This window comes from Penicillium oxalicum, chromosome III (assembly GCF_001723175.1).
Source record: "Penicillium oxalicum strain HP7-1 chromosome III, whole genome shotgun sequence".
NCBI lineage: Eukaryota > Fungi > Ascomycota > Eurotiomycetes > Eurotiales > Aspergillaceae > Penicillium > Penicillium oxalicum.
In genome coordinates, this window is record NC_064652.1 from 95,900 (window position 1) to 120,702 (window position 24,803).

Below are 24,803 nucleotides of genomic sequence, written 5' to 3' on the forward strand. Positions count from 1 at the left end.
GCGTGAAGCTCGAGGCCCAACAAATGCTGTTCTCGTATCTTTGCACCACCTCACTTGAGAATCATCATCGTCAGTAGACAGCCAAGATCTTATTCAGGACTTCGTCCCCCTATTTCATGAACTCCCCCTCTGCGTCTTTCGGTATCATTGTTTGATTCATAGTCACTTCTACGGGTTAATTTGTTAATTGACCAGTTTGTTAAGGATAGTCTGGTGTGCGCAACGCCCTGACAGTGTCGGCGATTAGAGTCCATCACCGATAAACCCATTGTGGAATTCCATTGCCTTCATAATGATGCGCTCTGCTGAGTTCCCGATCTTTCTGTCCTCAAAGGCCTTCTTTTTATGCCACGACAATCACCTGGAGTGCCACCCCGTAGAGGCCACCGTCAAAAATTGAGGAGCGCTACCTCTCCACAGCGATTTCCACAAAGCTGTGACTCATATTAGAGACATCCTACCTTTGGAGCTTTGATCTCCATCCCAGTCGGAACAAAAGCGCGTTAATCCGGCAACTCGGAATTTCTTGATCCCCCGTTTAGAGTTTGGATCTCTTTGAGATACTGTGCTCCAATGCGATGTCCGTCAGCGACCACCACGGATAGTTGGGTGGGCTATTTTTTTGAGGGTCAACTTCAAACTGAGGCTGACGTTTCTCGAGGAACGACTTCACCCCTTCTTTATAGTCTCTGGAACCTGCGATTTAGCCACGGCCTTTTGTTACTCTCGGCATATATGGATGCCGACGACTTACTTCTGACGGATCATATGGTGAAAAATCCGTGACTCCAGCAGATGCGCCTCTTCGGGAGAGCTGGGACCCTGCCACATCAGAGCACGGCTCATGGACAACGCCAGAGGGCTGACATTCTCGGCCATGTCCTGGGCTATTTCCAGTGCGCGGATCAAGACTTGGCTGGACTCGGGGAGCACTTCTGCGAAAAGATCGCCAAAGTACTGGCTGGAGGGTGGAAAAACCGCGCCAGTCGAGATGAGATGCATCGCGCGTGAGAATCCCACCAGACGCGGAAGAAAGTACGAAGCGCAGGACTCGATCGTGAGCCCACGTCGGGTAAAGACGAAACCATACTTGCTCTTTTCATGACAGATGCTACCATAAGTTAGATCATCGCCATTTCTCACGAGACCAGTCTTCATAAAGCAAGGGCGGGCTGGGTGCGCACCGAACTGCCGCCGGGAGAGTCATGGTCATCCCCACACCCACTGCTGAGCCTTGAAGCGCGACAATAGTCGGTTTGTGACACCGGTGCATCGCCAGGGCCACTCGGCCGCCACTGGTAACAGTTTAGCTCCAGGGACTACTTTTGGACAACAAGGAGAACACGGCTTCAAGCATGACTGACATGTCACGGAAGTCGACAGCGTTGCCAGAGCCGTCGCCGAAGCCCACATCAAGATCGGAGCCAGCACAAAACATCCTCCCAGCTCCAGTCAGCACCACCACCTTGACACGAGGGTCCACATGGAAGAAGTGATAAGCCTCCGTCAGGCTATCGGCCATTTCTGATGTGAAAGCATTGTGTTTCTCAGGTCTGTTCAGTGTCATAATGACGATGGGGGTCGCAGTTGGAGTGCCGACAGGATGATGGGATATTTGGACGTAGGTGAGACGCAGTGTCTCATAAGATTCCGGAACTTCAACACCTGGTGGATTGAGTGGCATCGTGGCAATACTCGAGAATCTCAGCCGGTGCGTGGTAGATTCGAATTGTTACAGAAGGGAGTGTTTGCACCATTCAATTTGACACCCTCCGCACTCCCTGAGAGCCCGTCTTGATCAGGACACTATGAAGCTCTCCCGGATTTACGTAGCTGCGTGGACCTCGGCCCTGCATCGGCGATCATCCGGTCAAGAAGCGGGGTTTGTGCGCGGCGGACGATCCTTCATCCCAGCAGTTTTGGCTTCACGATCGCATTCAACGTTCCACAAAGGGTATGATCGGTCAGTTTTTGCTCTGGGCGAAAGCTCTGGTATCATGCTTTTTCAATTGGTCCTTGCCGCGTCGGGCTTCACGATTCTGCTGTCATGATCCACCAGATCTCTGCGCCAAATGCACGATCTTGGTGTACTGCGGACCACTCAATAAGAAGATCGATGCTCATCTTTTCCTCATGGCAACGGATGACCTCGGACAACAATCAGCCCGACTGGGGCTGAGCAATAAAGGAATCGATCGCAGTTGCAGGCCCAAATGCCAACCTCGGGTCAACCGCCCGGTGGCACGACAAGGCAGCACTTGGTGGCCTGAAAACTGCACGGGAGCTCCCAGATCAACCAGACAGCTCTGGAGATTGCTCAGGCTTCGACGACCTTGTTAATTGCGCAAGTATCTGGCTTCCACTCCCTTTTTTTCTTGCAACATAGCGAATTGCCTTCAAAGTAGAAGAGCGTCGGTTCTGAAAAGGTGGAAGCGACACTTTTCTGGCTTCGGTGCGCTTCACATGGCAGAGAACGTTAGAAAACTAAAAAAAAAGGTCGATCTCGGCGCATTCACCTTATCAATCAAGCCTCGGGCCATTGACATCATGCACCCAATCTAGTAGCCATCCCCATTATCCACCGGCATAACCGTGCCAATCCACCGCCAGCCGACGGGCTGAGGATTGACGGAGCGAGTCAGAAGAGCTAGAAAAAAAAGAGGAAAAAAAAATCAGATCAACAATAATAGCGCGGCACAAGATAACTTTGAAACGTGGCCCGCGTGGCTGGTGAGGCATTGCACATTGAAGCTTTTAAAGGCCCACGTCTCCCCGCACGCCCAGACTCGTGGGTAACATCTACAATTTTTTTTGGTTGAACTGCCACCGGTCTCAAAAACACTCAACATAATGACTGACAACAACAAAGGTTGCAAGATTACCCTCTACTGGTACTCTACCTGCATCACTGTCGTCGGGATACTTGAAATAAAACAGCTGACACCCATTCCTCCAGGCTCGAACAGTCTCGGAGTCACCGTATCCTCTGGCTTTTGGAGGAACTCAAGCTCAACTATGAGTTGAAGACATATAAGCGACGTGCGGATAAGCTGGCGCCGTCTGAACTGAAGAAGGTTCATCCACTCGGCAAATCTCCCGTGCTCACCATCGAGGCTCCAGGAGCCGAGAAGCCTCTCGTGCTGGCAGAGTCGGCCGCGATTGTGGAATACCTCTGCGACCACTTTGGCAGCGCGCAACCGTCACTGGTCCCCGAGCGCTATCAAGCGGGTCGTGAGAACCAAGTCGGCGGGGAACGAGAAGAATGGATCCGTTACCGCTATTTCATGCACTATGTCGAGGGCACACTCATGCCATACTTGGTCATGGCTCTCGTCAATGACAGTACGTACCCTTCTCTGCCTTCCTTCCGCCGGGAGCACTCTGAGTGTCCGGACAAGTTGGTCAAGCGCCGAGGACGCGTGCTGACAATTTACACACAGCCATTCGAAACTCGCCGCCTTTCTTCCTTCGCCCCATCACGGGACTCGTTGCGTCGCAAGTGGAAGCTTCGTTCCTGAATCGCAACATCGAAAGCAACCTGTCCTTCCTGGAAGAGCAGCTCAAGACCGCTCCCGAGGGTGGGCCTTATATTTGCGGAAAGGAGCTGACTGCAGCAGACATCTTGTTGAGTTTCCCTGTCATCGCCGGCAGTGGACGGATCTTGAAGGATGAGCAGCAGAAGGCAAAGTATCCCCTCCTCATTGCCTATGTTCAGCGACTTGAAGGGTCGGAGGGCTACAGGAGGGCTGTCGCCAAGGTGGAGCAGGTCGAGGGTCGTTTCTCAGCTTCCATGTAAATGTTTGAATATTATTTGGGGTTGACGTTCCAAGCCCCTCCCTGGCAGATTGAATCCTACTTGTTTTGATTCCCCTCTCGAATTGGACACCAGACCAGAAACGGACCTGTGAGCATCTGCTGTCTAGGCTGTACAGACGTAGGCGACATCATGCTTCTGGTGTTTGGCGCTCTGAGAGTAGTATTCTCAAGGGTTACACCGATTTTGAGTACGAAGCCAATGGCTACATACACAACTCCATCTGGCGTATCTCATGATGTACCCCCGTCCATTGAGTTGTTTGTTCACTCCGTAGGTCCGAATTCACTTTGTGGAAGAAACATTTCGTCATGTGATCCGGATCAATAATCTCCATGTCACGTGATATGGAACCTCTGTTCGCCCTTCCGCCTGGAAGCGATAGCGACATCGTAGATACGTTTCGAGTCACATCACCATCATGGCCGGCCCTAGCAAGTGTGAGTCCAAGCTATGCGCCTGTTTGACGCCTGTGTGATAAACAAAATAACTAAGCAATTGATCAGCCCTGGTCCTTGACCCGGCCCTCCAGAAATACTACGGTACTTGACCCCATCTCCGACCGACCTCACATCGCTCGTATGCCTACATTGTGGTGATCGCAGGCCTCTGCGCGTGTCATTCGGGATTTCTCTCGATACACGACAGCGTGGCCTGCGATATAGCATTGGCGTGACCTCAGACTGCACCGCTACCCCCAGAACCCACCCGACACCCGCTGACCCAAATTGATAGAACTCAACGCCAACCGCTACAAGTACTTCCGCTGGACCCCCCGCCATGCCTGGTTGTCCGTCCTCTACATGGCCGTCATTCCCGGAGCTTTGACCTGGCTTGCGTTGAAGACTGAGGTACGCAGGCACCTTCCCCTTCCTCCATTCTCTGTCCCGAGTTTCGAACGACGGAATATCCAAAGCGGGAGGTGCAGATTGACTGATGATATACAGGGCAAATATGACCTCCGGGGCAAGCGCAAGGGCGATACTATTGCCGAGTGGTAGAGAATGAAGGAATGTCCCTACTGAGTGGAACTTTGACTGGGTGACGAGAACTCATTGCGCTTCTCGCAATCCCCCCGCTTTTTTCTCGAGATGATAAGGCCTAGAGGACAAACCAGAAGATTTCCGATCTCTCCCAGTGCTTCAAACCCGCCCCTCGCCCTTGAGTTGTGTACCCTACTATGAGCATATACCGCATTGACATTCTTCTGTTTCCTCTTCGCCTATGCCGATGCTCCCGCACTCAGGAGGCAATGTAGATTGAATTCGAGTAAAGAGAAAGTGCTTCATTCATTTTGAGCATAGATACTTGTACATGCAAGAAGGGAACCCCCATGACTTTCAATCCTGGGTTCAATACACGTGCGTTGTAGCCCGTACTCCTCTTCTTCCTCTTCCGCCCGGCCCGCTGTTGATCAATACGGGCCCCATCCTCGGCGACCTCCGCCTCGAGGAGCTCCTTCTGGTAGCCTCTCTCCTCGTTTCCAATCCCCCATAGGAAGAGCAGGAGGGCCTCCACGATCGCCGCCGCGAGGACCGCCTCGGGGCCCACGTCCCCCGAATCCGTTATCGCGGAAAGCACGCATGCCGCCTCCCACGGGCGGAGGAGGGCCGGGGTTACTGCGCGCCATGGGCGCAACCGAACCATCTTCTAACGGGGGTAGAATGGCACATTCAATGTAATCTCCGATAATGAAGCGCACGTCCTGCAGAGCCTTATCCGCATCTGAACCTTGGAAGCGCAAGGGCCCGCCTCGTGACCGAGTCTCTGTCCGTCCATCTGCGTCCTCGCTGTCACGGTAGGGGCTTTCTCGCGGGGCCACAATGACACTGCCTAGGTCCCTACTCAAGTATCGCCCGCGCGTATCGGGTCCCATCATGGCCGCACTGCGCGCGTCGGGATAGATCAAACGGAAGCAGAGACGAGTGCCCACAGGTGGATCAGGCAAGAGTGTCGGGAGGGCAGAGGTGAGAAGCTGGGAGAGCTCGCGTAGCGTACATGACTGCCATGTGTAAATCTCGAGGTGTGGGGGAAGGGAGGCTGCGGTTGAGGGAGGTGATTGAGCGCGGATGGCATTCGGGCCACTGACGGGACCATTGCGGCGCAAAGGCTCAGGGAGACTGTAGTCTGATAGCGAGTGATAGGAGTTGAGTCGGTAGAAAAGCTTCAGGTGGAATGGCGTTGTCGTTTGGCGGTTGATTGGGGCTTTGGAGGTGCCATCTCGCGAGGTGTTGGCCATGACGGCTCGAGAGTCACGAAGCGCGTTTGAAGCCTGTGCAGAGGAGCGTCAGGGACGAGCTTGTTATTGACAGGTGAGGTTTCCTGCGCGGAGGGTGTAATGCAAGCTGGGTGGTTTATGGAGAGGAAAGGTATTCGCTCAATAGGAAGCTCGACGGGTGGTGAGGTAAATGGAAGGAAAATCCTCCCCGATGCGGGCGGAGGTCGGAGCTTACAACATTTCCATTTGCTTCCCCCCAGAAGATTATCCCAGTTCTCCACCGAATCAACCTCACGCCGCCGACACCGAGAACTCTTTGACGGCCAAAGAAAACACCTCTATATTCTAGTATCTGCTACAGTCTACCCTGTGATTCTCTTGACGCCGCCGAAATTTCCCCTTGAAAGAGAAGTGCGCCCCGCATTCTATTCCACCATGGATTTCGCGGCGCTTATGTCCAAGGAGATCTCCAAGGCCAAAGCTCCAGCCACAAACAAGACAAGCGACGCCAGCAAGGACAAAACGCCTTCTGTGGAACAACCAAAGAAATACCTGCGTCGCGCAGAGCTGGAGGCCGCACGGATCGCTGCATATAACGAAGAACAAGAGCGACTACAAAAAGAGCGCGAAGAGAAGCTCAACAACAAACGCAAACTTGAAGAGGAGGAAGCAGAGCGCAAGCTTGAACGAGAGGAGAAGAAGCGACGAATTGCAGAGGAACACAAGAAGAAGAAAGAAGAGGAAGAGGAGAAGAAAGAACGAGAAAGACGGCGAAGACTCGGCCTGCCTGAGCTACCGCCGAAGGATGAGCGCGGCGAAACACCTGCGAGCGAAGACGCCGAAGAAGAGAATATAGATGAGGAAGAGCTGACGCAAAGATTGCGTGCTCTCAATGAGCCGGCGCGGCTGTTTGGTGAGAACCACCGCGCACGTCTGCGACGGTATCGCCGTCTGACGAAGCGCGCCGCCATGTTGAAGAAATTATCGGACGGGCCAATTCCCACGCTGTTGGAACCGGTGCCGGGTGGTCAGATGATTATTGGGTCGAAACCTCCCAAGGAGAAAGAAGCCCGGGAATTCCTCTTCCGACAACTTGCGTCATACTTCAATATGGTCTTGTCCGAATGGGAGATGGCGCTGGCGAAACGGGATGTGACGGTTCGAGAGAGCTTCCAGGGCAAGCAAGCACACAACGCCATGCTGCAATCCCGAGAGAATCTGAAGCCGCTCTTTCGCCGATTCGAAAAGGGCGATTTAGAAGATGGACTTCTGGAACCCATTGTGGAGATTGTCCATAAAGCCCAGCAACGAAGATATGTCGATGCCAATGACGCCTATCTTCGAGTGAGTATCGGCAAAGCGTACGTCAATCCACATCAGTGAAGTTTGTTGGATCAGGCATAGACTGACTGACTTTAGTGCTTGGCCAATCGGTGTGACCATGGTTGGTATCCACGAACGTTCAGCTCGAGAGAAGCTGCATCAAAGCGACCAGCAAGCCCATATTCTCAGTGACGAGGCGACACGGAAATATCTGCAGAGCATCAAGCGATGCTTGAGTTTTGCGCAAACTCGCTGGCCTCCAGAGGATCAACTGCAGGTAATGGGATGATTTTATTGCCGCTGGAATGTCTTGGTCGTGGACATGTTACTCTAGCCTCTCTATAATCTACACCATGACGGAGACAATTGAGGCCCAAAACTATATGACGAGCAGTGTTGTCCAGTACTCGGTGGAACGACGTGATGGACTCGGTTGACCTGGGTTGTAGCTGCCTGACTCTTTGCCTGCATGGGAAAATGTTGCCGGTGTTTGAAGTGGTCCAAAATTATATGTAAGGACAAGCTTCTGATGGAAACTATACGGGTACAAGGCCTTTTTTTGAATGCGATCAAGCACAGTCAACGGGTCCGAATCGACAATATCGCTAATTTTGGTGGAGGTGAGTTTCTGGATGGAGAGTCCGAACGCCTTCCAGCCGTCTTCGTAACGACTAGAAACCCAACCCCTTCAAAAGGTTTGATTGAATACTGTAGACGCATATCAAAAAAAAAGAAAAAAAAAGAAGAAGAAGAAAAAGAGCTTCATCATTGAAAATCGGATCCCCTTCAAACCAGATGGGGCCTCTATGCATGGGGGCTGCCTTAGCCGTGATCATTTGATAGCGCACTAGGCGCTAATGGAAGAAGTAACGCGCATTGACACACACTCTCTCTCTCATCCGTCACCTTCACAGCCCCATTCCATTGATCTATTCGAACTTGGCGAATTGAGTCAATCTACACCCTCACGTCCAGCGAGGAGCTTCATGGAGATGAAACTCGGCTGGATTCTTGATCTCTGGCCTTATTATGCTGCCATGTTCCTCGGTCTCCTCTACTGCTCTTGTCTACTGTACCCCCTCTATGTGATCTACAAACCACCCCGTCGGCTCATCGCCTACTTTCAGCGTCGGTGGCCCGACGTGCTCTTTTGCTTGCCCGTCAAGCAAAAAGTGGTTGCTTTGACCATCGATGACGCTCCCTCGGTGCACACCTCTGAGATCCACGCCCTATTACAGTTAACCGAGGCCACGGCGACATTCTTCGTCATCGGGTCGCAGGTTGCGGGCCATGCAGGCCATTTGATCGATCTCGTCCGTGACGGCAACGAATTAGCCAACCACGCCATGTACGATGAACGGTCTCGTTCGCGGAGTGATGCAGATCTCACGGAGCAGGTCGCCTCGGTCGGGGACATGATTCACGATATCTACAGGCAGGCTGGTCGGCCCGATGGACCGGAGAACTGGTTCTTCAGGCCGGGTTCGGGATTCTTCAGCACGAGGATGCGCAAGCTCGTGAGCCAGATGGGGTACCAGCTCGCTTTGGGAAATGTGTATCCTCATGATGCGCAGATCCCATTTGCCACCCTGAATGCAAGGCACATCCTCAGTCAGATTAGACCGGGGAGTGTTGTCGTGTGTCACGACCGGAGAAGATGGACGCTTCCCATGCTGGAAATCGTCCTGCCGGAGTTGCGTCGCCGAGGGTATCGGGTGGTCACATTATCCGCTTTATTGAGAGAAAGAACCTCGGGTCGGTCATGATCAAAGGAGCATGGCTGGACTCCTTCGGTACTAAGCGAAGAAGAAACCTGCTTCGAGCGGCACTTAGTGTGTACATCTACCTACTCCACAATTGATTTCTAGGTGTCAGTACCATGTCGTGCGTCGGCGGCGCGACCAATAAAGACGGATACTACTGATTCCCCGAGGGTCCAGTCATCGGCATTGTCAACAGTTTATCGTGCAAGGGGGAAGGAGGACACAGTATCAGAACAATGTACGTGACTTTCCTGGTAGATCAGGACCGAGAAAGCTTTCCCCCTTGAGGAGGCCGTATTCCAGTAGTTTATTGCACACGCATGCTAAAAATCGAAAAGCCGCTCAGAGGGACACCAAAGAGATAAACGTGAGGTGTATGTACATCGCCTGGAATCATGTCTATCGTGTCAAATCTTTCCACAGATGCATCACCGTCTTCCACCAACCCTGCACACTGGTCGATGCGGTTTGAATGGTGGAAACCTTGCTCAGGAGGGTATCTTCACGCGTGAGATCAGCCTCGGTGGTCGGGTAGATATGGTGACCATCCATCCCGTTCATCGCCTGCAATGATGAAGAGGGTGGTCGAGTGGAGACGACGCTGCCACATGAACTGCGCGACTCTCCATCCCCGTCCCGGTACCCGATCAAATGTCCTGCGGTCACGACGCAACCCCCGTATGCGAAGCGAACCAATGAATCGCCCGTCAAACTGCCAATGATATAGACTCCGGGGGCGACCTGGAGGTCTTCGAGCGCCTTGGCTCGCAGAGTCTGACCGGAGATGACCACATCGTCGGCTTCGTCGGGGTTGAGCACTTCGGTCCGCAGTTTCGGATCCAGGTAGTCCAGGGTGCCCCGTCGCCCGGCCGCATAGACGAGACCCCGAACCGACCGAGTGAGCTTGGATCCGTCCTCGCAACGGAACGTGACCAGAGCTGAATCCTCTTTGACTGCAACATCCACGATTTCCACATTGGGAAGCCCTTCATAAACCCCGTCCCAGTTTCGAGACTCAAGGAAGGGCATAGATGATGCGCGACGAGCATTCGGCCGCTGAGGTGTCTTGTTCAGTCGGCTTGCCAGAGCAGCTCGCTTCATCAGTCGATACACGCCGGCATACTCCGGGTATGCGTGCTGATGACATCCTCGGAGCGGGGATGGGCGATCCTCGGGAGACCATTTAAACACGTGCAGAATTTTCTGGTCCGCGGAAGCAGAGATGATGGTATCGGCGGCCGAGAATCCCGAGCCGATCACGAGCAACGGGATCGTCGGCGTCGATTGTGTCTGCAGGACAGGCTGAAGCAGCGCTGGAGGTGGGAGAATTTCTGAAAAGATGCCACTTGCCAGGACGAGCCGCCGGCAGTGAAGGTTATGGGATTGAATATAAAACCCATTGGCAGTGCGGCAAATCCCCTTGACTTGCTCGCCGCAGCGAAAGACATCATCAATCTGCACCGCGGCTGGATAGGCCTGGAAGTAGTCGGCGATCTCGCGGCGGGTCGGTCGCGTGAAGGGAGGCAGGTCATCTCCCGTCGTGACTCGATGATGATCGGCGAACGAATATCCCGGCAGCGAGAGCATGGCCGCATAACTCAGCGTTTGAATATCCCAGCTCGCACCGTGGGGATCTTCCGTCCATTGGCCGCCCGGCCGAGGAGCATTTCCGAATACCAGATGCGGGATCGCCTTCTCGGGCATGGATCGCCATGCGATATTCGAGGTGCAGTCGGAGTCGTCCACGTCCAGGCTGGGCCGCACGAGGGTATCCAACAGCACATTCACGGGCAAGGCCTGGGTGGAGTATGACAGGCGGGAAGCCGCAAAGTGTGCGGTCAGTGCCTCCACATTTGCCGTGAGTAGATTGGGGGCATCTTTCAGTTTGGCATCGAGTAAAGTGTCGGGGTGGGGAGGATTCCGCGCGTAGAACGGAAGATGGCCATGCAGAATGTAGGAGAGGATCATTGCCGACGGCCCATTGCCTATTGCCCCCAACCCCGGTCAGCCACATGATCATGAGGAAAGACCGGTTCTTGCGACACGAAGCATGAAATTGCGATCGTTGTCACCCCGAGCGGAGCGCATGGAGAGAAAAAAAAACATTGGTACCTACCGATAATCACAGTGTCGGTTTCCATTGAGAATGGCGGAACCTCCGATTGTGCATCAACCCGCGCGGGGCATACTGAAGGCATGCAATTCGGGGGAGGAGGACAAGTCAAAAATCGGCACGATGGCGGTACTTTGTCCGGTGCGGGCAGCGATCAGTCAAGGTAGAAGACCAGAACTCATATGGCCCGAGAGCGGCCATGAAATCGAAGCACAAGAGATGGAAGCAACACCCACTCTCAACTGGATTGAGGGAGGGGGGAAGAAAAAAAAAGAAACCAAGTCATGAAAGGGAAAAAAAAATCAGACACGCCAAAAGAAAGATCGCGGCCGACACGGCCGAGACGGACGTTTGAATGGATCAGGGAGGGGTTCTCCGGAGGTTCCATTCTGGGGAGGAAAATGCGCCAAAGGAGTGGGCCTGGAGTGGGCAGTCTGGAGTCGATTGGAAACTCGTTTGGATTTTGGCCAAGCACCGCATTGGGCCAGTCCACTTCGGCTGGGAGTGAACTGCCAGGAATTTGATCAATAATCAACCGGGTTGCTGACAAACGGGAGAGATCTGCCCGCGAGAATCCGTATATCGGACTGATCGTGAATGGAGCAATAGGATCCAAGATGACTTGCCGGCTCGGTCCACCGAGTCGGGGCAATGGTCTCCCGCGAATGTGATGGACAGCGACGCGACAGGACTCCATCTTCCAGCGGTATCTTGTCAATACCTACTGTAGATCATACATGCGGGGCGGGCAGAAGGACCCGTCTCTGCAGGATAGTATGGATCTACAGCCAACAGTCTTGTATGGGGCATCGCTCGTATGTACTCCCGTCAACCGTCCCGGTAGATGGCTCGCATGTCGGATGGACGAGGTACAGTATGTCGGACGAGACTAGAGTTCCCTAATCTCCCGCCTTGCCAGGGCATAATGACCACGACTACCGATGCCTCCAGAATCATCATGACATGAGGCCCGTGTCAGCGTGACGGTGGTTCCTGAAAGGGCCTCCGACATATGCATGACGTGCAGATGCTTCTGTGCCTGGAGCGGAACCTCTTCCGCACTCGTACTCCTCCAGTCGGTAGTCCGTACTGTTAGGAGACTGTACCGCTGTCGTCTGTGGTAAAATGACCATGGACACCAGTCCCATGCGAGACCGTATTTGTTCCGGTTGTTCTGATGTTCCCACTTCATTCGATGGACGCCGGCAGCCTTCCTGACTCCCTAGTCCTCCCGTTCAACCCAAAGAGCCTCTCACATTTTCCATCAAACACAATATTCATCTACCTGGCGGCGGCTGCGATCAAGTGGTCGGCTCATGAATCGGAAATCTCTCCAGGTGATCACGGCTGCTCCGACCTCTGCTTCGTTCCTCATGTGACCCTAAGCCCTACTGTCCCAATCCAGAGGAATGACAATCGGAGCCCAGCAGCGGTCGGCCGTGGGGAGAAACGGACGAGGACGGTGCCGATCACGCGCGGCAGGCGGTCTTCCCGGCGCTGGGCAGCCGAGCCTCATCTCGCCAGGTCGGGACCCCGGCAGCCGAAAGTCAGAACGTCGCAACGTCGCAACGTCGCAACTTCACCACCCCCGTCGGCTCGTCCAAGGCCGCACCTTCCCATGATTGTCTCGCGTCACCCATTCCGGTCACCTCGGTCTTGATCTCGCGATCATGTATCACCTGGCCAAGTCACTTTACACCTATGCGACGAGCAAGGAAGGTACGATGAAAACTACTGTAGCTCCGTAGCTTGTCCCCCTCCCCTCCCGCGTGGTGACCGAGATCCTTACGTGTCTGGGTGTGCAGAATACTCGGTACTCCTCCTTGGTCTCGACAACGCCGGGAAAACGACGCTACTCTCTCAGATCAAGGCTCTCTACCAACCCCGTCCAGATGGTACGCCCGCCCCCAATCCCGGCAAAACGGTCCCCACCGTAGGTCAAAATGTCGCGACCATCTCCCTCTCCGACATGAACTTGAAGATCTGGGATGTCGGAGGTCAGATCTCCATGCGCGGTCTCTGGCAGAGTTACTACGCCAGTTGTCACGCAATCATCTTCGTCGTCGACAGCACCGATGTAGGCCAAGATCCCGACATCAACCGTCTGCCGTCCGTCTCTGGTCGCCAACCCAGCACTGCTTCCGGGTCAGGTTCGTCGCGAGGTAGCGTCAGCGTCGGTGATCAATTCTCCGAACACGCGGTCGGGATCAATGCCACCGGAAGTGATTTTGGCCGGCTGGATGAATGCCGACAGGTCCTCGAGTCGGTCCTGCAGAACGAAGCGGTGGCCGGGGTGCCCATTCTGGTCTTGGCCAACAAGCAGGATCGGGAAGACTGCGTGGAGGTGGTTCGCATCAAGGAGGGATTCGTGCGCAAAGTCTTTGAGGGGGAAAAGGGAAGCGGAATCCGAGACAGTCGCGTGCTGCCGGTCAGCGCGTTACTCGGCTCGGGCGTGCAGGCGGCAGTGGAATGGGTCCAGAGTCGGGTCCGATGGAACAAAGAGGGCCGCCCTCCAGTCATGCGGTAGTTGACCTGAGAATGGAGCCACGGAGGGCCAAGAGTGGGAAAGAGGTTATCAGCATGAATAGGTCAGATCATCTCAGGGAAGGGCTGCGAAAAATGCTGCTCGGTCCGGACCAGATCCAGATCCCCTCGCTTGGTACAGTGGCCACGAATCTACAGTACATACTACTGTATGTATTGAACCTGCCGACAACCCGACCATTCCCTGGTTCGACGTTGCATCATGGTGGACAGTCTTTTCTCTTCTTTCTTTGACAAGCTTTACAATATCCTCTTGATGTTCTTTTCCCCATAGATTTATACCTATTTGCAGCTTGGTTTATTTCCATTCTCCTCATTCATCCTTCCTGGTCTGATGCGACATTGAACACTTGACCCTGAAAGCGAGCCTCTTATAACTACACCTATCAAGTTCATGATCATTCCGACTCCACTTCTCTCAAAGACGGTGACATAGGCTCACGATGATCATTGATTCCATCAGATCTGATCGTTAGTTCCCAGAGCGCGGAAGACCCACTCCTCCAATATCCCGTCCGGGCTTCAATTCCTCCAATAACATTTAGGGTTTCTCGATGGACAAGAGTGATGCAAGATGCATCCATCCCATCACAACATCACAACTGGATCAGCTCATGAAAATCAAGAATAAGATTACTTGCTGTATCATGGCCAACAGAAAGTTTGACGGGTCCACCTCTTTCTGAAACATGGTGATTCGATCTCGCGATCCACATATGACTCTTTCTTCTGCTCTCGCTCTCCCTGTCTTGTCGCTTTCACCCCACGGGAGCTGACTTAACCCCCATCAACTGCAGTGGAGTAGTCGTTCTCGGGCAAGCATTCTCCATCTCTAGCATCTTCATTCAGAGCTGAACACCCGATTCATACTTGGGATTGCGCATGAATGAAGTCAGACCAGCTGTTTGTGACGTCACATTGTCCATGTGCTTCACCAGGCGAGAAAGAGAGATGGGCGCTGGCATATCTACCTTGTCTCGTGTTGGAACCAGAGTGACTAGACAAATAGTATAAAGGGTGAGACGGTGATGTACAAGTACATTTGACCGATTCATCCATCTGACGATCTTCCCACTCTGCTGCCACTACCTTAACTCTTATCATCCTTCCGTTCTCCAGCTCCATCCTGCAACTGGACAACTTTCCCAATTGCCAGCAGATTTTCAAAAAAAAAAAAGTGATACTCGCACATCATGAGCACTCTGAACAACGCCGACTCCGTTACCAACCAGGGCGCCTTTAAGCCCTCGGTGGCTCCGGAAGCTCCATTGACAGAGAAGGGCGTAAGTCAATCCTTGCGATTTGCGGGGAACAAACATGAATCAGAACATCCTATTGACTTTGGATTCGATTTGTCTCGTTTAGCACCAGCCCGGTCGCAAGGTCAATGAGGCTGACCAGCGCGGTGAATTCCACCTGGAAACCCACCCAGTCGGCACCGCACCCGCCAGCAACTCCTACACGGCCAACACTCAGGACAAAGTCGGCGGCCAGGCCGACAACCCCGCCGTCATGCCCTCTCAAGATAAGGAAGGCGTCTTCACCTCGGCCGCCGACACGATGAGCGGTTCCACCTCGGCGGACCTGCACACCGGCTTGGGCAAGCCCATGGGCGGTCAAACCAGCGCAGAACTGGCCCATGATGGCGCCCATGGCCGCAAGAAGCAGTCATCCGGTCTGGAGGGGGTTGGATCCTCGATGGATGATCGCAGCATCGAGCGCCAGTTGCCCAACCAGCGCGGCATGGAGCGCGAGCAGGACTTCAGCGGCCAACGGGGCAACAAGGCGGACCGTTCCGCGGCCAACATGCGCCCTGAGCCTGCAGAGACCTTGGATGCTGAGTGGAAGTATGAACCCAGCACCAAGCATTGAGGAATACTGGTCCGATGAGATGAATGCACGTAAGAATTGAGCGATTTTTCATCAAGCTTGCATTTTTGACCTCGCGTCAAGTATCTCATGGAGGCTTGACCTGCCAGAGGCACGATTGTAGGCTTGTAGAATCTGATCATTAAGTATTATGTGATGGGGAGTCGTAAAAAAAGATATGTACAAATGACATGTTGCCACAAAGCTTGGAGCCCACGAGTCCAAGCAAGTTTCGGTCGTCATCACCCGCGATTGCTAGAGGCAGTGGTTGACAAGGGGGCCTTGTCTGCTGGAGGCTTCTTCGGCCAGCTGCGAGCGATGTCGATGTTGGCACGCGGGAACCACATCTCAAGAAAAACGTAGATGAGAAAGTCAATGACCACGCAGAAGCAGAAGAGCTTGCCAGCCCAAACTCCACAGCCGTAGTATCGTTTGAGTCGATCGATGAGCGCAAAGCTGCGTACGCGATCTCCACTGACTTCCCACCCCTGACCGGGGTAATAGCCATAAAACTCTTCCGGGCTGATGTCTCCCGTGATGCCTCGATAAACCCTCTCCGTACGTTCGGCAACATCTCGCCACGAGTACATCATCTTCACCTGATCGTGAAAGCGGTCCGTTCGGACTTTGTTGGAGCGCAAAGCAGCAATCGCCTTACTCGTGGCCACCACGAGATCGTCCTCCTCTGGCTTGGCAAATGTTGTCATGTGCTGCGGTAACACTTCGGGAATGCCCCCGACCCGCGTACAAACCACGTACAGACCGCAACTGGCAGCTTCCACGATGACCGTGCCGAACGCCTCCGTCAAACTAGGATGCAGGTAAATATGTCCCCGCACCATGACATCTCGAACCTCCTCGTGTCGAACCGAGCCCAGCATTTCAACCTTATCCTGCAAGACGTTACGCTCCAGCATCTGTTCCAAGTCGATGGCTTTGGGGCCGGACCCGGCAATGATAAAGCGCGTATTGGGGTTCAGTGCCAATATCCGAGGAATCGCCGCAATCAGCAAGTCGGTACCCTTGTTATAGAAGAGACGAGAAATGACAACAATGGTGATCGTATCATTGGGGCCGATGGGTGTGGGTTGAGGTCGTTGATCTACGGGGGACATGGAACCCTGATCTGCCGTTCGGGAGTTGTATGACAGTGGGCGAAAATTCTCAGCCACAACCGCGTTCGGGATTACCGAGACCATCAGAGGGTCCAAGGATGCTCGAAGAACGGTGTTCTCCTTGCTTCGGTAGGTTAGAAAGCTCAACGACACGGGAGGTCTAGGTGCTGGGCTCTTACCAGGTATGGCTGACACAAATCGCATGGTCGACATCACTCAAGGTAAATTTGAGAAGTTTATTTGTCAAGATTGAGGCAGCATCGGCGAAACCAAAGAGGGAGTGATCGGTAAAGACAGTCCGCAGGCCCATTGTACGGGCGTGTACGGGCGTGCAGGATGGCTTCTCCGCAGAAGCTGCTGAGACTGGCATGACCGTGCACGATTTCGATCTGTTCCCGAATGACAATGTTGCGGAATATTGGGAAAAATGAAAACACCGTTGGAAAGGTCGTTTCTCTGTAAATGACGAAAAAGGGGACGTGGTAAATTTTCAAGCCATTGGTGAGATAGCGAACCCCTGTACGACCCTTGTATGCATGCGTGATGATGATGACTTTATGCCCGCGGTCGATGAGTTTCTATAGAAGCTGTCAGGACCGACATGTCATTGCTAGGGACGGCGGAGGGCCGAGAGCTCGTACGGATGAGAGCTGGTAGATGTGACTTTCAATTCCCCCTTTCATCAGGTATTAGCACGGCCTTGGGTAATTGCGAAAATAAGAAAGTTGTAGTCTTACTCACCCGACTGAGGAAAAAAGAAGTCACTGACCATACTGTCGCATTCGATTCGATCATTAGCGTCCCGCGCCATACGTAGCGATCCCCTGATAAGTCAAGATACTCACGCAATATTATACGGCATTTTCAAAAGTTAGCCGCAGCAATTCAAGAAAAGACAACGGAACGCTATCTTGAAAAAATTTCCCTCTGCCCATGGCGATTACGTCAAACAAAACATCCAAGCATGACTGAAGCCGGCGCTATTGCTGAACGACTAAGCATCTTACTACACAACTGCGGGCTGATAACAACAGGCGGTCAAAGAGGCGGTAGACCAACTCTAATTGTACTGCCGGCATGATGAAGAAAAAAAAACCCGCCCGATCGGAACTCTACGCAGCATTGAAGTTTGAACTCGGCGACTCTAAAAAATCGGAAAGTCAATGGCTGGCGCGAAGACAGACCCGGGCACTTCCAAAATGGATGCAGCTCAGAAATCGCCGAAAGCCCACAAGCGAAAGCGAGACGTTGAAGCTTCCACGATTAGCACCTCCACCCCGCCCAAGAAGTCCAGGAAGCGCGAAAGTCAAACCACTGCAGTGTCGCCAGCTGAAGGGAGCACAACCAAGCGAAGACGATTGAAGGATACCCTGCAAGGAAGCGACTCGGAGTCGAAGAAGGAAAGGGAGAGCCGATCTTCTCACGAGCTCAAGAAAGACCGTAGTGCGAAGTCGGACAAGAAATCGAAGACCAAGTCACGAAATGATGCAGAAGTGACAGACGAGCCAGCCGAGTCCTCCCAAGACGAGAGTCACCGCCGCAAGTCTTCCAAAGACAAGCATGCAGGCATCTTGTCGAAATTTGAGCGAACGAAGAAAGCCGCGAGCATCAAGCCAAAGAAAACTAGCGACGTGGCGGAGACCTCGTTGGAAACGACCGTTGAGCCCGTCATCGCAAAAGGTCTGGAGCCGTTGCCACAGCCAGAAAATCCCCCAGAGATCTACGAGCCACCGACGTACTCGTCTCTCCCGCCGTGGCTTGCGAAACCCCTGCAAGCTTCTGCAAATGAACGGGCCCCATTTTCCGAGCTTGGCATCAGACAGGATCTACTGCGAACTCTGGAGCAGAACAACTATAAAGAAGCGTTTGCTGTGCAAGCAACCGTCATTCCTCTGCTGCTGCAAGGTGGAAGCCACCACTCAGGTGATCTCTGTGTTAGCGCCGCAACTGGATCGGGAAAGACTCTATCCTATGTCCTTCCCATGGTCACCTCTCTCACTCCCCGTCCCTCTTCGCGACTGCGTGGACTTATCGTTGTTCCGACGCGAGAACTCGTCAAGCAGGCTCGCGAAGCATGTGAGATTTGCGCTTCGGGATCTCGTCTTCACATTGGGAGCGCTGTTGGTAACGTGGCAATCAAGGAAGAGCAGAAGCTTTTGATGCGTGTCGATCAGGTGTACAACCCAGCGACGGTCGAACAACGGCAAAAGTCAGGATTGCAAGGAAATGAATGGATGGAATTCAGCCTTGAAGATTGCGTCAGTGAAGCTATGGATTCCACTGGCTTTCTGCCCGGCTACATCCAGCGATCGGAGCCAAATGTCGATATCCTTATCTGTACACCCGGCCGTCTGGTTGATCATATTCGTTATACCAAAGGATTTACTCTCAAGCATCTCGAGTGGCTGGTCATTGACGAGGCTGATCGTTTGCTGAATGAAAGTTTCCAAGAGTGGGTCGACGTGGTTATGGGATCGCTCAGTTCGCGTCAAGCGCCTGATACTTTTGGACCCGGTGGTCAACTCCTCCATGATCTCGGTCTACCCATCGAAACTCGTCCTCCTCGCAAGGTGGTTCTGAGTGCTACAATGACTCGCGATATCACTAAATTGAACTCTCTCTGCCTCGAAAACCCTAAGATGGTTATTATTGGAGCTGAAGACAGCGCTGAAACAGAGGATCTTTCCAACTCTCGCCCCGATGCCCATTACACCTTGCCACCGACATTGCGGGAGCACGTTGTCCCCGTTGATGACGCATCTCAGAAGCCACTATACCTCTTGCAACTACTTCTGTCGCATATCAAGATCGACACGAGTACCGCGAAGTCAATTGTTTCTAAGGCGAAGACTTCCGATTCCGACTGCGAGAGTACCAGCTCGGATGATACGAGCTCAGATGAGTCTTCCGATGATGATACCTCTTCATCTGGTTCTGATTCTGACTCCACTTCCGACTCCGACTCCGATTCCGATTCTGATTCCAGCTCTGACTCTGATTCATCGTCCGAGTCTGACTCATCATCCGATTCTGATTCATCTGATGAATCGAGTTCAGACGAGGCACCCGAGACAGCCCGCGCTAGGATTGTCCCGCAGACTGTCACTCCTCCAACAACCGTCCTTATCTTTGCCAAATCGTCCGAGGCTGCCTCGCGACTTTCTCGCCTGATATCACTTCTTCACCCTCCACTGGCCAGTCGTGTGGGAACTATCATCAAGTCGAACAAGTCATCGGCTTCTCGCAAGACACTCGCGGCATACCGTCGGGGCCGCATCTCAATCATCGTCGCCACCGATCGCGCTTCTCGGGGATTGGATCTTCCATCCTTGACCCACGTCATCAACTACGACATCCCGCCTAGTGTGACTACCTATGTACACCGTGTAGGACGCACAGCTCGTGCTGGGCGCGAGGGCTCTGCGTGGTCTCTGGTCGCGCACCGCGAAGGTCGGTGGTTCTCCAACGAAGTGACCGCTAGTGTGGATGGCCGTATCACACGCACCGCCCCCGTTGGCCGCGTCCGCGTGAAATTGGACTCGATGAAAGCACTGCAATCCAGATACGCAGCTGCCTTGGACGATCTCGAACAAGAAGTCAGAGTGGGCAGAGCACATTCCTCCAAGAGAGCATAGAGCTTCTCACTTTTCTTTTTTCCCCTCTTTCTTTTCCTGCAGTTGCTGTACATTTATGTCTGGGTCTTTGCATAGCGTCTCCATTGGCTATTTACATCTCCTGAGAGCCAAGCCATTCTCCCTGTAACTTACGACTCCCAAATGTGTGCGAGCCAGCTCACTGTCTCATTATCCTAGAATTTCTCCACTTAGTTTCTAGAATATTTCGCCCTGCACAGTGCCGTGCGCTCGCTGCCTCGAGGCCAGCCACGAGGACCCGTTCCAATTCCATCCACAGATCGGCGAAACAACTTTGGTCGCTGTGAATCATCCCTCGCTCGGGCTGGGCCGGGGTGTCTCGGGGAAACCAAATCTCGGATTGTCAACTCCGCCCGCCGATCTTCCTTATTTTACCCGAGATGGAGGATACTTTCCGTCCAATCAAGGGCAGAAAAACACCCGATGGAACTCTCTTAGGACCACTTTTCAGGTGGAGAGCTCTGCAGCCTGTCTGATAATGGAAGGGGATCGGTTCAAGACGATCATAATGCGGGGGTCTAGTTCATAAACACCAATCTATTACCCACTGCAGAGAGATGACGGGACAATCAAAGTGATGCAGGTTCCTGGAAGCAACTGAATATCTATAATAAAGATGATACATATGCTCGCGCTCCTGCGATACAGAATACCTGGTGCTATCTTAGGCGTAGGGAGCGTACTTTCAAAATTAGGTACTACGATCGAGGTCATCTTCAGACCCCCAGACGAAGACGGGAATTACTGCGCAAGCAATCGGACTATTTGGACAGATTATACTCGGTGTATATACATAGCTGCCAAAGTCTTCCTTGACAGTAGTCTAATCATCGTCTTCGTAATCGTGGTGAACATCAAAACCTCTCCGGCTCGATCAACTCCAGTATCACAGTTTACTCCGCAGGAGGAATGAGCTGCTTTTCCAGCGGCCATTTGGAAATAGTGGTCGCGTTGCCAGTCAAGGTGAAAGACATGACAGCCGAGCGCTCGTTGTTCAGAGCCAATTCATACTTGCCCGGGTAGACGATGCGGTTGCCAACTTCATCGGTTCGAGCCACATCGTCGAGAGTGACGGGAATCATCATTTTAGAGGACTTTTGTGGCTTGATCGATCCCAGCCGGTCAAATCCAACCAACCACTTGTGCGGGTGTGGGGCAGGACCGGCGGTGGTGTTGAGGAACAGCATAGCTGTGTAATCCGACGCGACTTTGCCGGTATTCTTGACATCGACGGTGTAATTGAGGAATGGAACCTGCTCGATCACATTGTAGCCCTCGTGGGATTGAGACAAAAGGTCGACAATGTTGAAGGAGGCCTTGCTCTCCCTCCGCTGGCTGTGGCCCAGGGATGCCTCAAACGTAGTGTAGAACAGTCCGTGGCCGAATGGGTACACAGGTGTACCAGTGTACCACATATATGTCTGTCCTGGATTCTCACCGGATGGGCGCAAGTTCATATCCGTCGCGGGGAATTTTTCCGCGTATTCGGCAGGGTATTGCGTAGTGGTCAAGCGACCGGCTGGGGCACGCTTTCCGGTGAGAATGTCCAAGATGGCATTGCCGCCAGATTGACCAGGGTAACCACCCCAGACTAGTGCGTTCACATTCTTGTTGTTCTTCAGGGCGGAGGAATCCACCTGACCACCACCCATCTGGAGAACCACGAGGGGCTTTTTGAGCTCACTCAGCTTCTTGATGAGTTCCAGCTGGTTGCCCGGCCAGGTGATGTTCTGTCGATCCATACCCTCCGCTTCGATGGTGTTGTCGATACCACCGGCAAAGACGATGGCATCGGAGTTTTTGGCCGCATCCATGGCCTCGGCAAACCCGCTGGTGGAGTGCGAAGAGATGTTGGTACCAAGAGCATAGTGAACGGTCAGGTCTGACGCTTTGAGCGCTTGGAGTGGACTTGTAAGGTATGGCGCTGCGCCGAAGTAATTGCCTTGCATCTGTGTGGTGGCATCGGCCCAGGGTCCAATCAGAGCAACGCTCTTCACCTTCTTGGGAAGAGGAAGGGTTCCATCATTCTTGAGAAGGACAATACTCTCGACCGCAGCCTCGTACGAAATGTTCCAGGCATCCGTCTTGACAACGTCGGACCAGGTCAGGTTGCGGTATGGGCTATCCATGCCGTCAAAGTATCCAAGGCTGACAAGATTGGAGTAGAGTCTGATGACTCCCCGCTCAATCTCGCTGCGGGAGATCTCGCCGTGATAGAAGGACTCATTGAGATGATTCTGGTAGGTGGTTCCGCAGTTGATGTCCACGCCGGCTCTCATCGAGTCGGCTGCGGCACCAGACACGTTGGCCGCGTACTCGTGTGGGTTGAATACACCGTAGACAGCACCGCAGTCGGAGGAGACGTACCCGTCCTCAACAAAGTTCCAGGTGTCGCGAAGCAGAGTCTGAAGGAAAAAGGAGTTTGAACTGCTTGGCACGCCGTTCACGGCATTGTAGGAAGACATGACACTGTGCACCCTGGCGTCACGCACGGCGGTGACGAATTGAGGGGTATAGTACTCAGCTAGGTCTTGCTGGGTGATGTTCAAGTCGTTACCCAATCGGGAGTGGTTGTTCCAGTTCTCAATGTCGTACCCTGCAAAGTGCTTGGCATTGGCAACCAATTTGAGATGCTCCGGATCCAGGCCTCCTTGAACGCCGGTGATGTACTCGTATGCATAGGCAGAGCACAGACAGTAAGCATCCTCGCCCGGTGTCTCCTGACCGCGACCCCAGACCGGGTGGCGGAAGGAATTGATGTTGGGAGCGTAGACGTCCAGTCCGTAGCGCCCAACGTTGTTGAAAGCTCGGCCCTGAGTGGAAATAATATCACCAATCTGGTTGATCAATGTGCGATTGAGAGCTGACATGGTAAGAATCGGAGAGGGGAAGGACGTTGCCCAGCTCCAGTCACCCGACTTGGTGAAGTTGGCACGGTCCAATCCATGAAGAGCCTCCTGCCAGACGTTGTAGGCTGGTAGACCCAGGCGTGGAATAGCGTAAATTGTGTTGCCAGTGCTTTGGATGAGCTCGTCCAGGGTCATCATGGCGACCAAGGCAGCAGCTCGGTCATGAGGGTGAGCCGAGGAGTCGCACACGAGGCTCGTGTTCAAAGGCGCCGCTGCGCAATCGGGGAACTCATAGTGAACCTTTGAAAGCGTTTGCCTATCGAGACTAGGCTGTGGCTCGGTGTTGTAATCGACATAGGAAGTGTTTGCCTGTGCCAGTACGTTCGGCACTACTGCCGCGAGGGCAGTCCAGAGCAACGCGACTGTGTTTGCCATAGTCGGAAAGAGATGGCGGCGCTGGGTGCTCGCCTAGGTACGCCGACTGACTTGGGGGAAAGAGGGCTAACTGCTATTTTGCTTTCCGGCACCACCGCTTCTTTGGAGGAGGATTATATATACATACTACCTCCGGCAAGACGATCTCCGCGGCCGATTCATTGGCTGTGTTTCCCCCCTCCTCATTGCGGTTCCACATTAGCATGATGAGCACACCGGCCGGCAACGTTCGAGTAGTCGAGAGTGGTCGGAGGAAGAAGCATCCACGCCTTGCAGCGGGTGGGATCACGTTGGCCTGTCCTGTTCACTTCACCCCCACATTCCGGCCCAAGATGGCAACTGTCGCGGTCGATCTCCTCTTCCGGCAGCTCAACCTCTCCAGACGATGCGGAGAGTTCTCCAATGTTCCAGTAGTATTGTGGAGAACAAGAACGGCAGACGGCTTCTGGCTTTGCGTCGAAGCTAGTGAGCTTTTAGGCTGATTGTATGGCGACCACCTACGATGACGACAGCTTGCATAAATGGGCGATTCCTCCACCCGGCAAAATTAGGCACCGTCAATTGCATAAGTCGCATCAAGGTTTGTTTGCGATGGAAGAGCCTGGCCGATCAAACTAAAATCCCAAAGCCCACCAAGTCAACTGGGTTTTGCAGTCCTCGATTGACGGAAGACTGGGAAGCTGCAGCCATTCAGGCTAAAGTTCAGCCCGACACCATTGCCGAGCATTCCGAATGTCTCTTCCTGCAAGGCTCGCGTCTGCAGAGAGACCAGCCGCTTGAGGCGACTTGCTTCTGGGTTTTCATCAGATTGTGCTCGGTAAGACGGGGATTCGGATGCAGCCCGTCTGCAACAGCGGACACTGGACAACGTTCCGATTACGTACCTAAAGAGGTTCGGAAGAGTCTGTCAATCAGGGACAGGCATGATGCAACGATCTCGGGAAAGCTACTTGAATTGGTCCGAGTATCCAATCTGCGAAGGACAGGGCTTGCGGACGAGATCCCAGATACCATTGGCATGACAATCTCTGTGAGGGGATTCATTGCGTTTACGCGAGGCTTACCATCTTGATGTCTCACTTTCTCTTTGGCCAATTCTCTTGATTT

At 53.4% G+C, this 24,803-nt stretch overlaps 13 protein-coding genes across 13 annotated transcripts; 8 read left to right on the forward strand and 5 right to left on the reverse strand.

Moving 5' to 3' along the window:
• Positions 1-538: 538 nt before the first annotated feature.
• POX_c03510 (Enoyl-CoA hydratase AKT3-1) lies at positions 539-1,684 on the reverse strand (the record flags this gene model as incomplete). The annotated part of the gene is made up of 4 exons (XM_050112405.1): positions 539-689; positions 755-1,111; positions 1,185-1,295; positions 1,365-1,684. The coding sequence occupies 4 exons, from the start codon at positions 1,682-1,684 to the stop codon at positions 539-541; spliced, it is 939 nt and encodes a 312-aa protein (XP_049969961.1).
• A 1,166-nt stretch (positions 1,685-2,850) lies between these two features.
• On the forward strand, positions 2,851-3,796 carry POX_c03511 (uncharacterized protein; the record flags this gene model as incomplete). The annotated part of the gene is made up of 3 exons (XM_050112406.1): positions 2,851-2,891; positions 2,957-3,342; positions 3,441-3,796. The coding sequence occupies 3 exons, from the start codon at positions 2,851-2,853 to the stop codon at positions 3,794-3,796; spliced, it is 783 nt and encodes a 260-aa protein (XP_049969962.1).
• Positions 3,797-4,235: 439 nt separating this feature from the next.
• On the forward strand, positions 4,236-4,815 carry POX_c03512 (uncharacterized protein; the record flags this gene model as incomplete). Its single annotated transcript, XM_050112407.1, has 4 exons — positions 4,236-4,254; positions 4,321-4,356; positions 4,550-4,665; positions 4,762-4,815. The coding sequence occupies 4 exons, from the start codon at positions 4,236-4,238 to the stop codon at positions 4,813-4,815; spliced, it is 225 nt and encodes a 74-aa protein (XP_049969963.1).
• A 413-nt stretch (positions 4,816-5,228) lies between these two features.
• POX_c03513 (uncharacterized protein) lies at positions 5,229-6,053 on the reverse strand (the record flags this gene model as incomplete). Its single annotated transcript, XM_050112408.1, has 1 exon — positions 5,229-6,053. One exon carries the CDS (start codon positions 6,051-6,053, stop codon positions 5,229-5,231), a length of 825 nt encoding a protein of 274 aa, XP_049969964.1.
• A 414-nt stretch (positions 6,054-6,467) lies between these two features.
• Positions 6,468-7,644, forward strand: POX_c03514 (uncharacterized protein; the record flags this gene model as incomplete). Its single annotated transcript, XM_050112409.1, has 2 exons — positions 6,468-7,393; positions 7,452-7,644. 2 exons carry the CDS (start codon positions 6,468-6,470, stop codon positions 7,642-7,644), a joined length of 1,119 nt encoding a protein of 372 aa, XP_049969965.1.
• Positions 7,645-8,212: 568 nt separating this feature from the next.
• Positions 8,213-9,121, forward strand: POX_c03515 (uncharacterized protein; the record flags this gene model as incomplete). Its single annotated transcript, XM_050112410.1, has 1 exon — positions 8,213-9,121. One exon carries the CDS (start codon positions 8,213-8,215, stop codon positions 9,119-9,121), a length of 909 nt encoding a protein of 302 aa, XP_049969966.1.
• Positions 9,122-9,517: 396 nt separating this feature from the next.
• POX_c03516 (uncharacterized protein) lies at positions 9,518-11,086 on the reverse strand (the record flags this gene model as incomplete). The annotated part of the gene is made up of 1 exon (XM_050112411.1): positions 9,518-11,086. One exon carries the CDS (start codon positions 11,084-11,086, stop codon positions 9,518-9,520), a length of 1,569 nt encoding a protein of 522 aa, XP_049969967.1.
• Positions 11,087-12,547: 1,461 nt separating this feature from the next.
• POX_c03517 (uncharacterized protein) lies at positions 12,548-13,758 on the forward strand (the record flags this gene model as incomplete). Its single annotated transcript, XM_050112412.1, has 3 exons — positions 12,548-12,606; positions 12,659-12,903; positions 12,980-13,758. The coding sequence occupies 3 exons, from the start codon at positions 12,548-12,550 to the stop codon at positions 13,756-13,758; spliced, it is 1,083 nt and encodes a 360-aa protein (XP_049969968.1).
• Positions 13,759-14,968: 1,210 nt separating this feature from the next.
• POX_c03518 (uncharacterized protein) lies at positions 14,969-15,647 on the forward strand (the record flags this gene model as incomplete). Its single annotated transcript, XM_050112413.1, has 2 exons — positions 14,969-15,058; positions 15,141-15,647. The coding sequence occupies 2 exons, from the start codon at positions 14,969-14,971 to the stop codon at positions 15,645-15,647; spliced, it is 597 nt and encodes a 198-aa protein (XP_049969969.1).
• Positions 15,648-15,886: 239 nt separating this feature from the next.
• On the reverse strand, positions 15,887-17,129 carry POX_c03519 (Phosphatidylinositol N-acetylglucosaminyltransferase gpi3 subunit; the record flags this gene model as incomplete). Its single annotated transcript, XM_050112414.1, has 2 exons — positions 15,887-16,883; positions 16,939-17,129. 2 exons carry the CDS (start codon positions 17,127-17,129, stop codon positions 15,887-15,889), a joined length of 1,188 nt encoding a protein of 395 aa, XP_049969970.1.
• Positions 17,130-17,922: 793 nt separating this feature from the next.
• Positions 17,923-20,394, forward strand: POX_c03520 (uncharacterized protein; the record flags this gene model as incomplete). Its single annotated transcript, XM_050112415.1, has 1 exon — positions 17,923-20,394. The coding sequence occupies one exon, from the start codon at positions 17,923-17,925 to the stop codon at positions 20,392-20,394; it is 2,472 nt and encodes an 823-aa protein (XP_049969971.1).
• Positions 20,395-21,305: 911 nt separating this feature from the next.
• POX_c03521 (putative exo-1,4-beta-xylosidase xlnD) lies at positions 21,306-23,696 on the reverse strand (the record flags this gene model as incomplete). The annotated part of the gene is made up of 1 exon (XM_050112416.1): positions 21,306-23,696. The coding sequence occupies one exon, from the start codon at positions 23,694-23,696 to the stop codon at positions 21,306-21,308; it is 2,391 nt and encodes a 796-aa protein (XP_049969972.1).
• Positions 23,697-23,902: 206 nt separating this feature from the next.
• Positions 23,903-24,768, forward strand: POX_c03522 (uncharacterized protein; the record flags this gene model as incomplete). Its single annotated transcript, XM_050112417.1, has 2 exons — positions 23,903-24,161; positions 24,209-24,768. 2 exons carry the CDS (start codon positions 23,903-23,905, stop codon positions 24,766-24,768), a joined length of 819 nt encoding a protein of 272 aa, XP_049969973.1.
• Between the last annotated feature and the right edge of the window lie 35 nt (positions 24,769-24,803).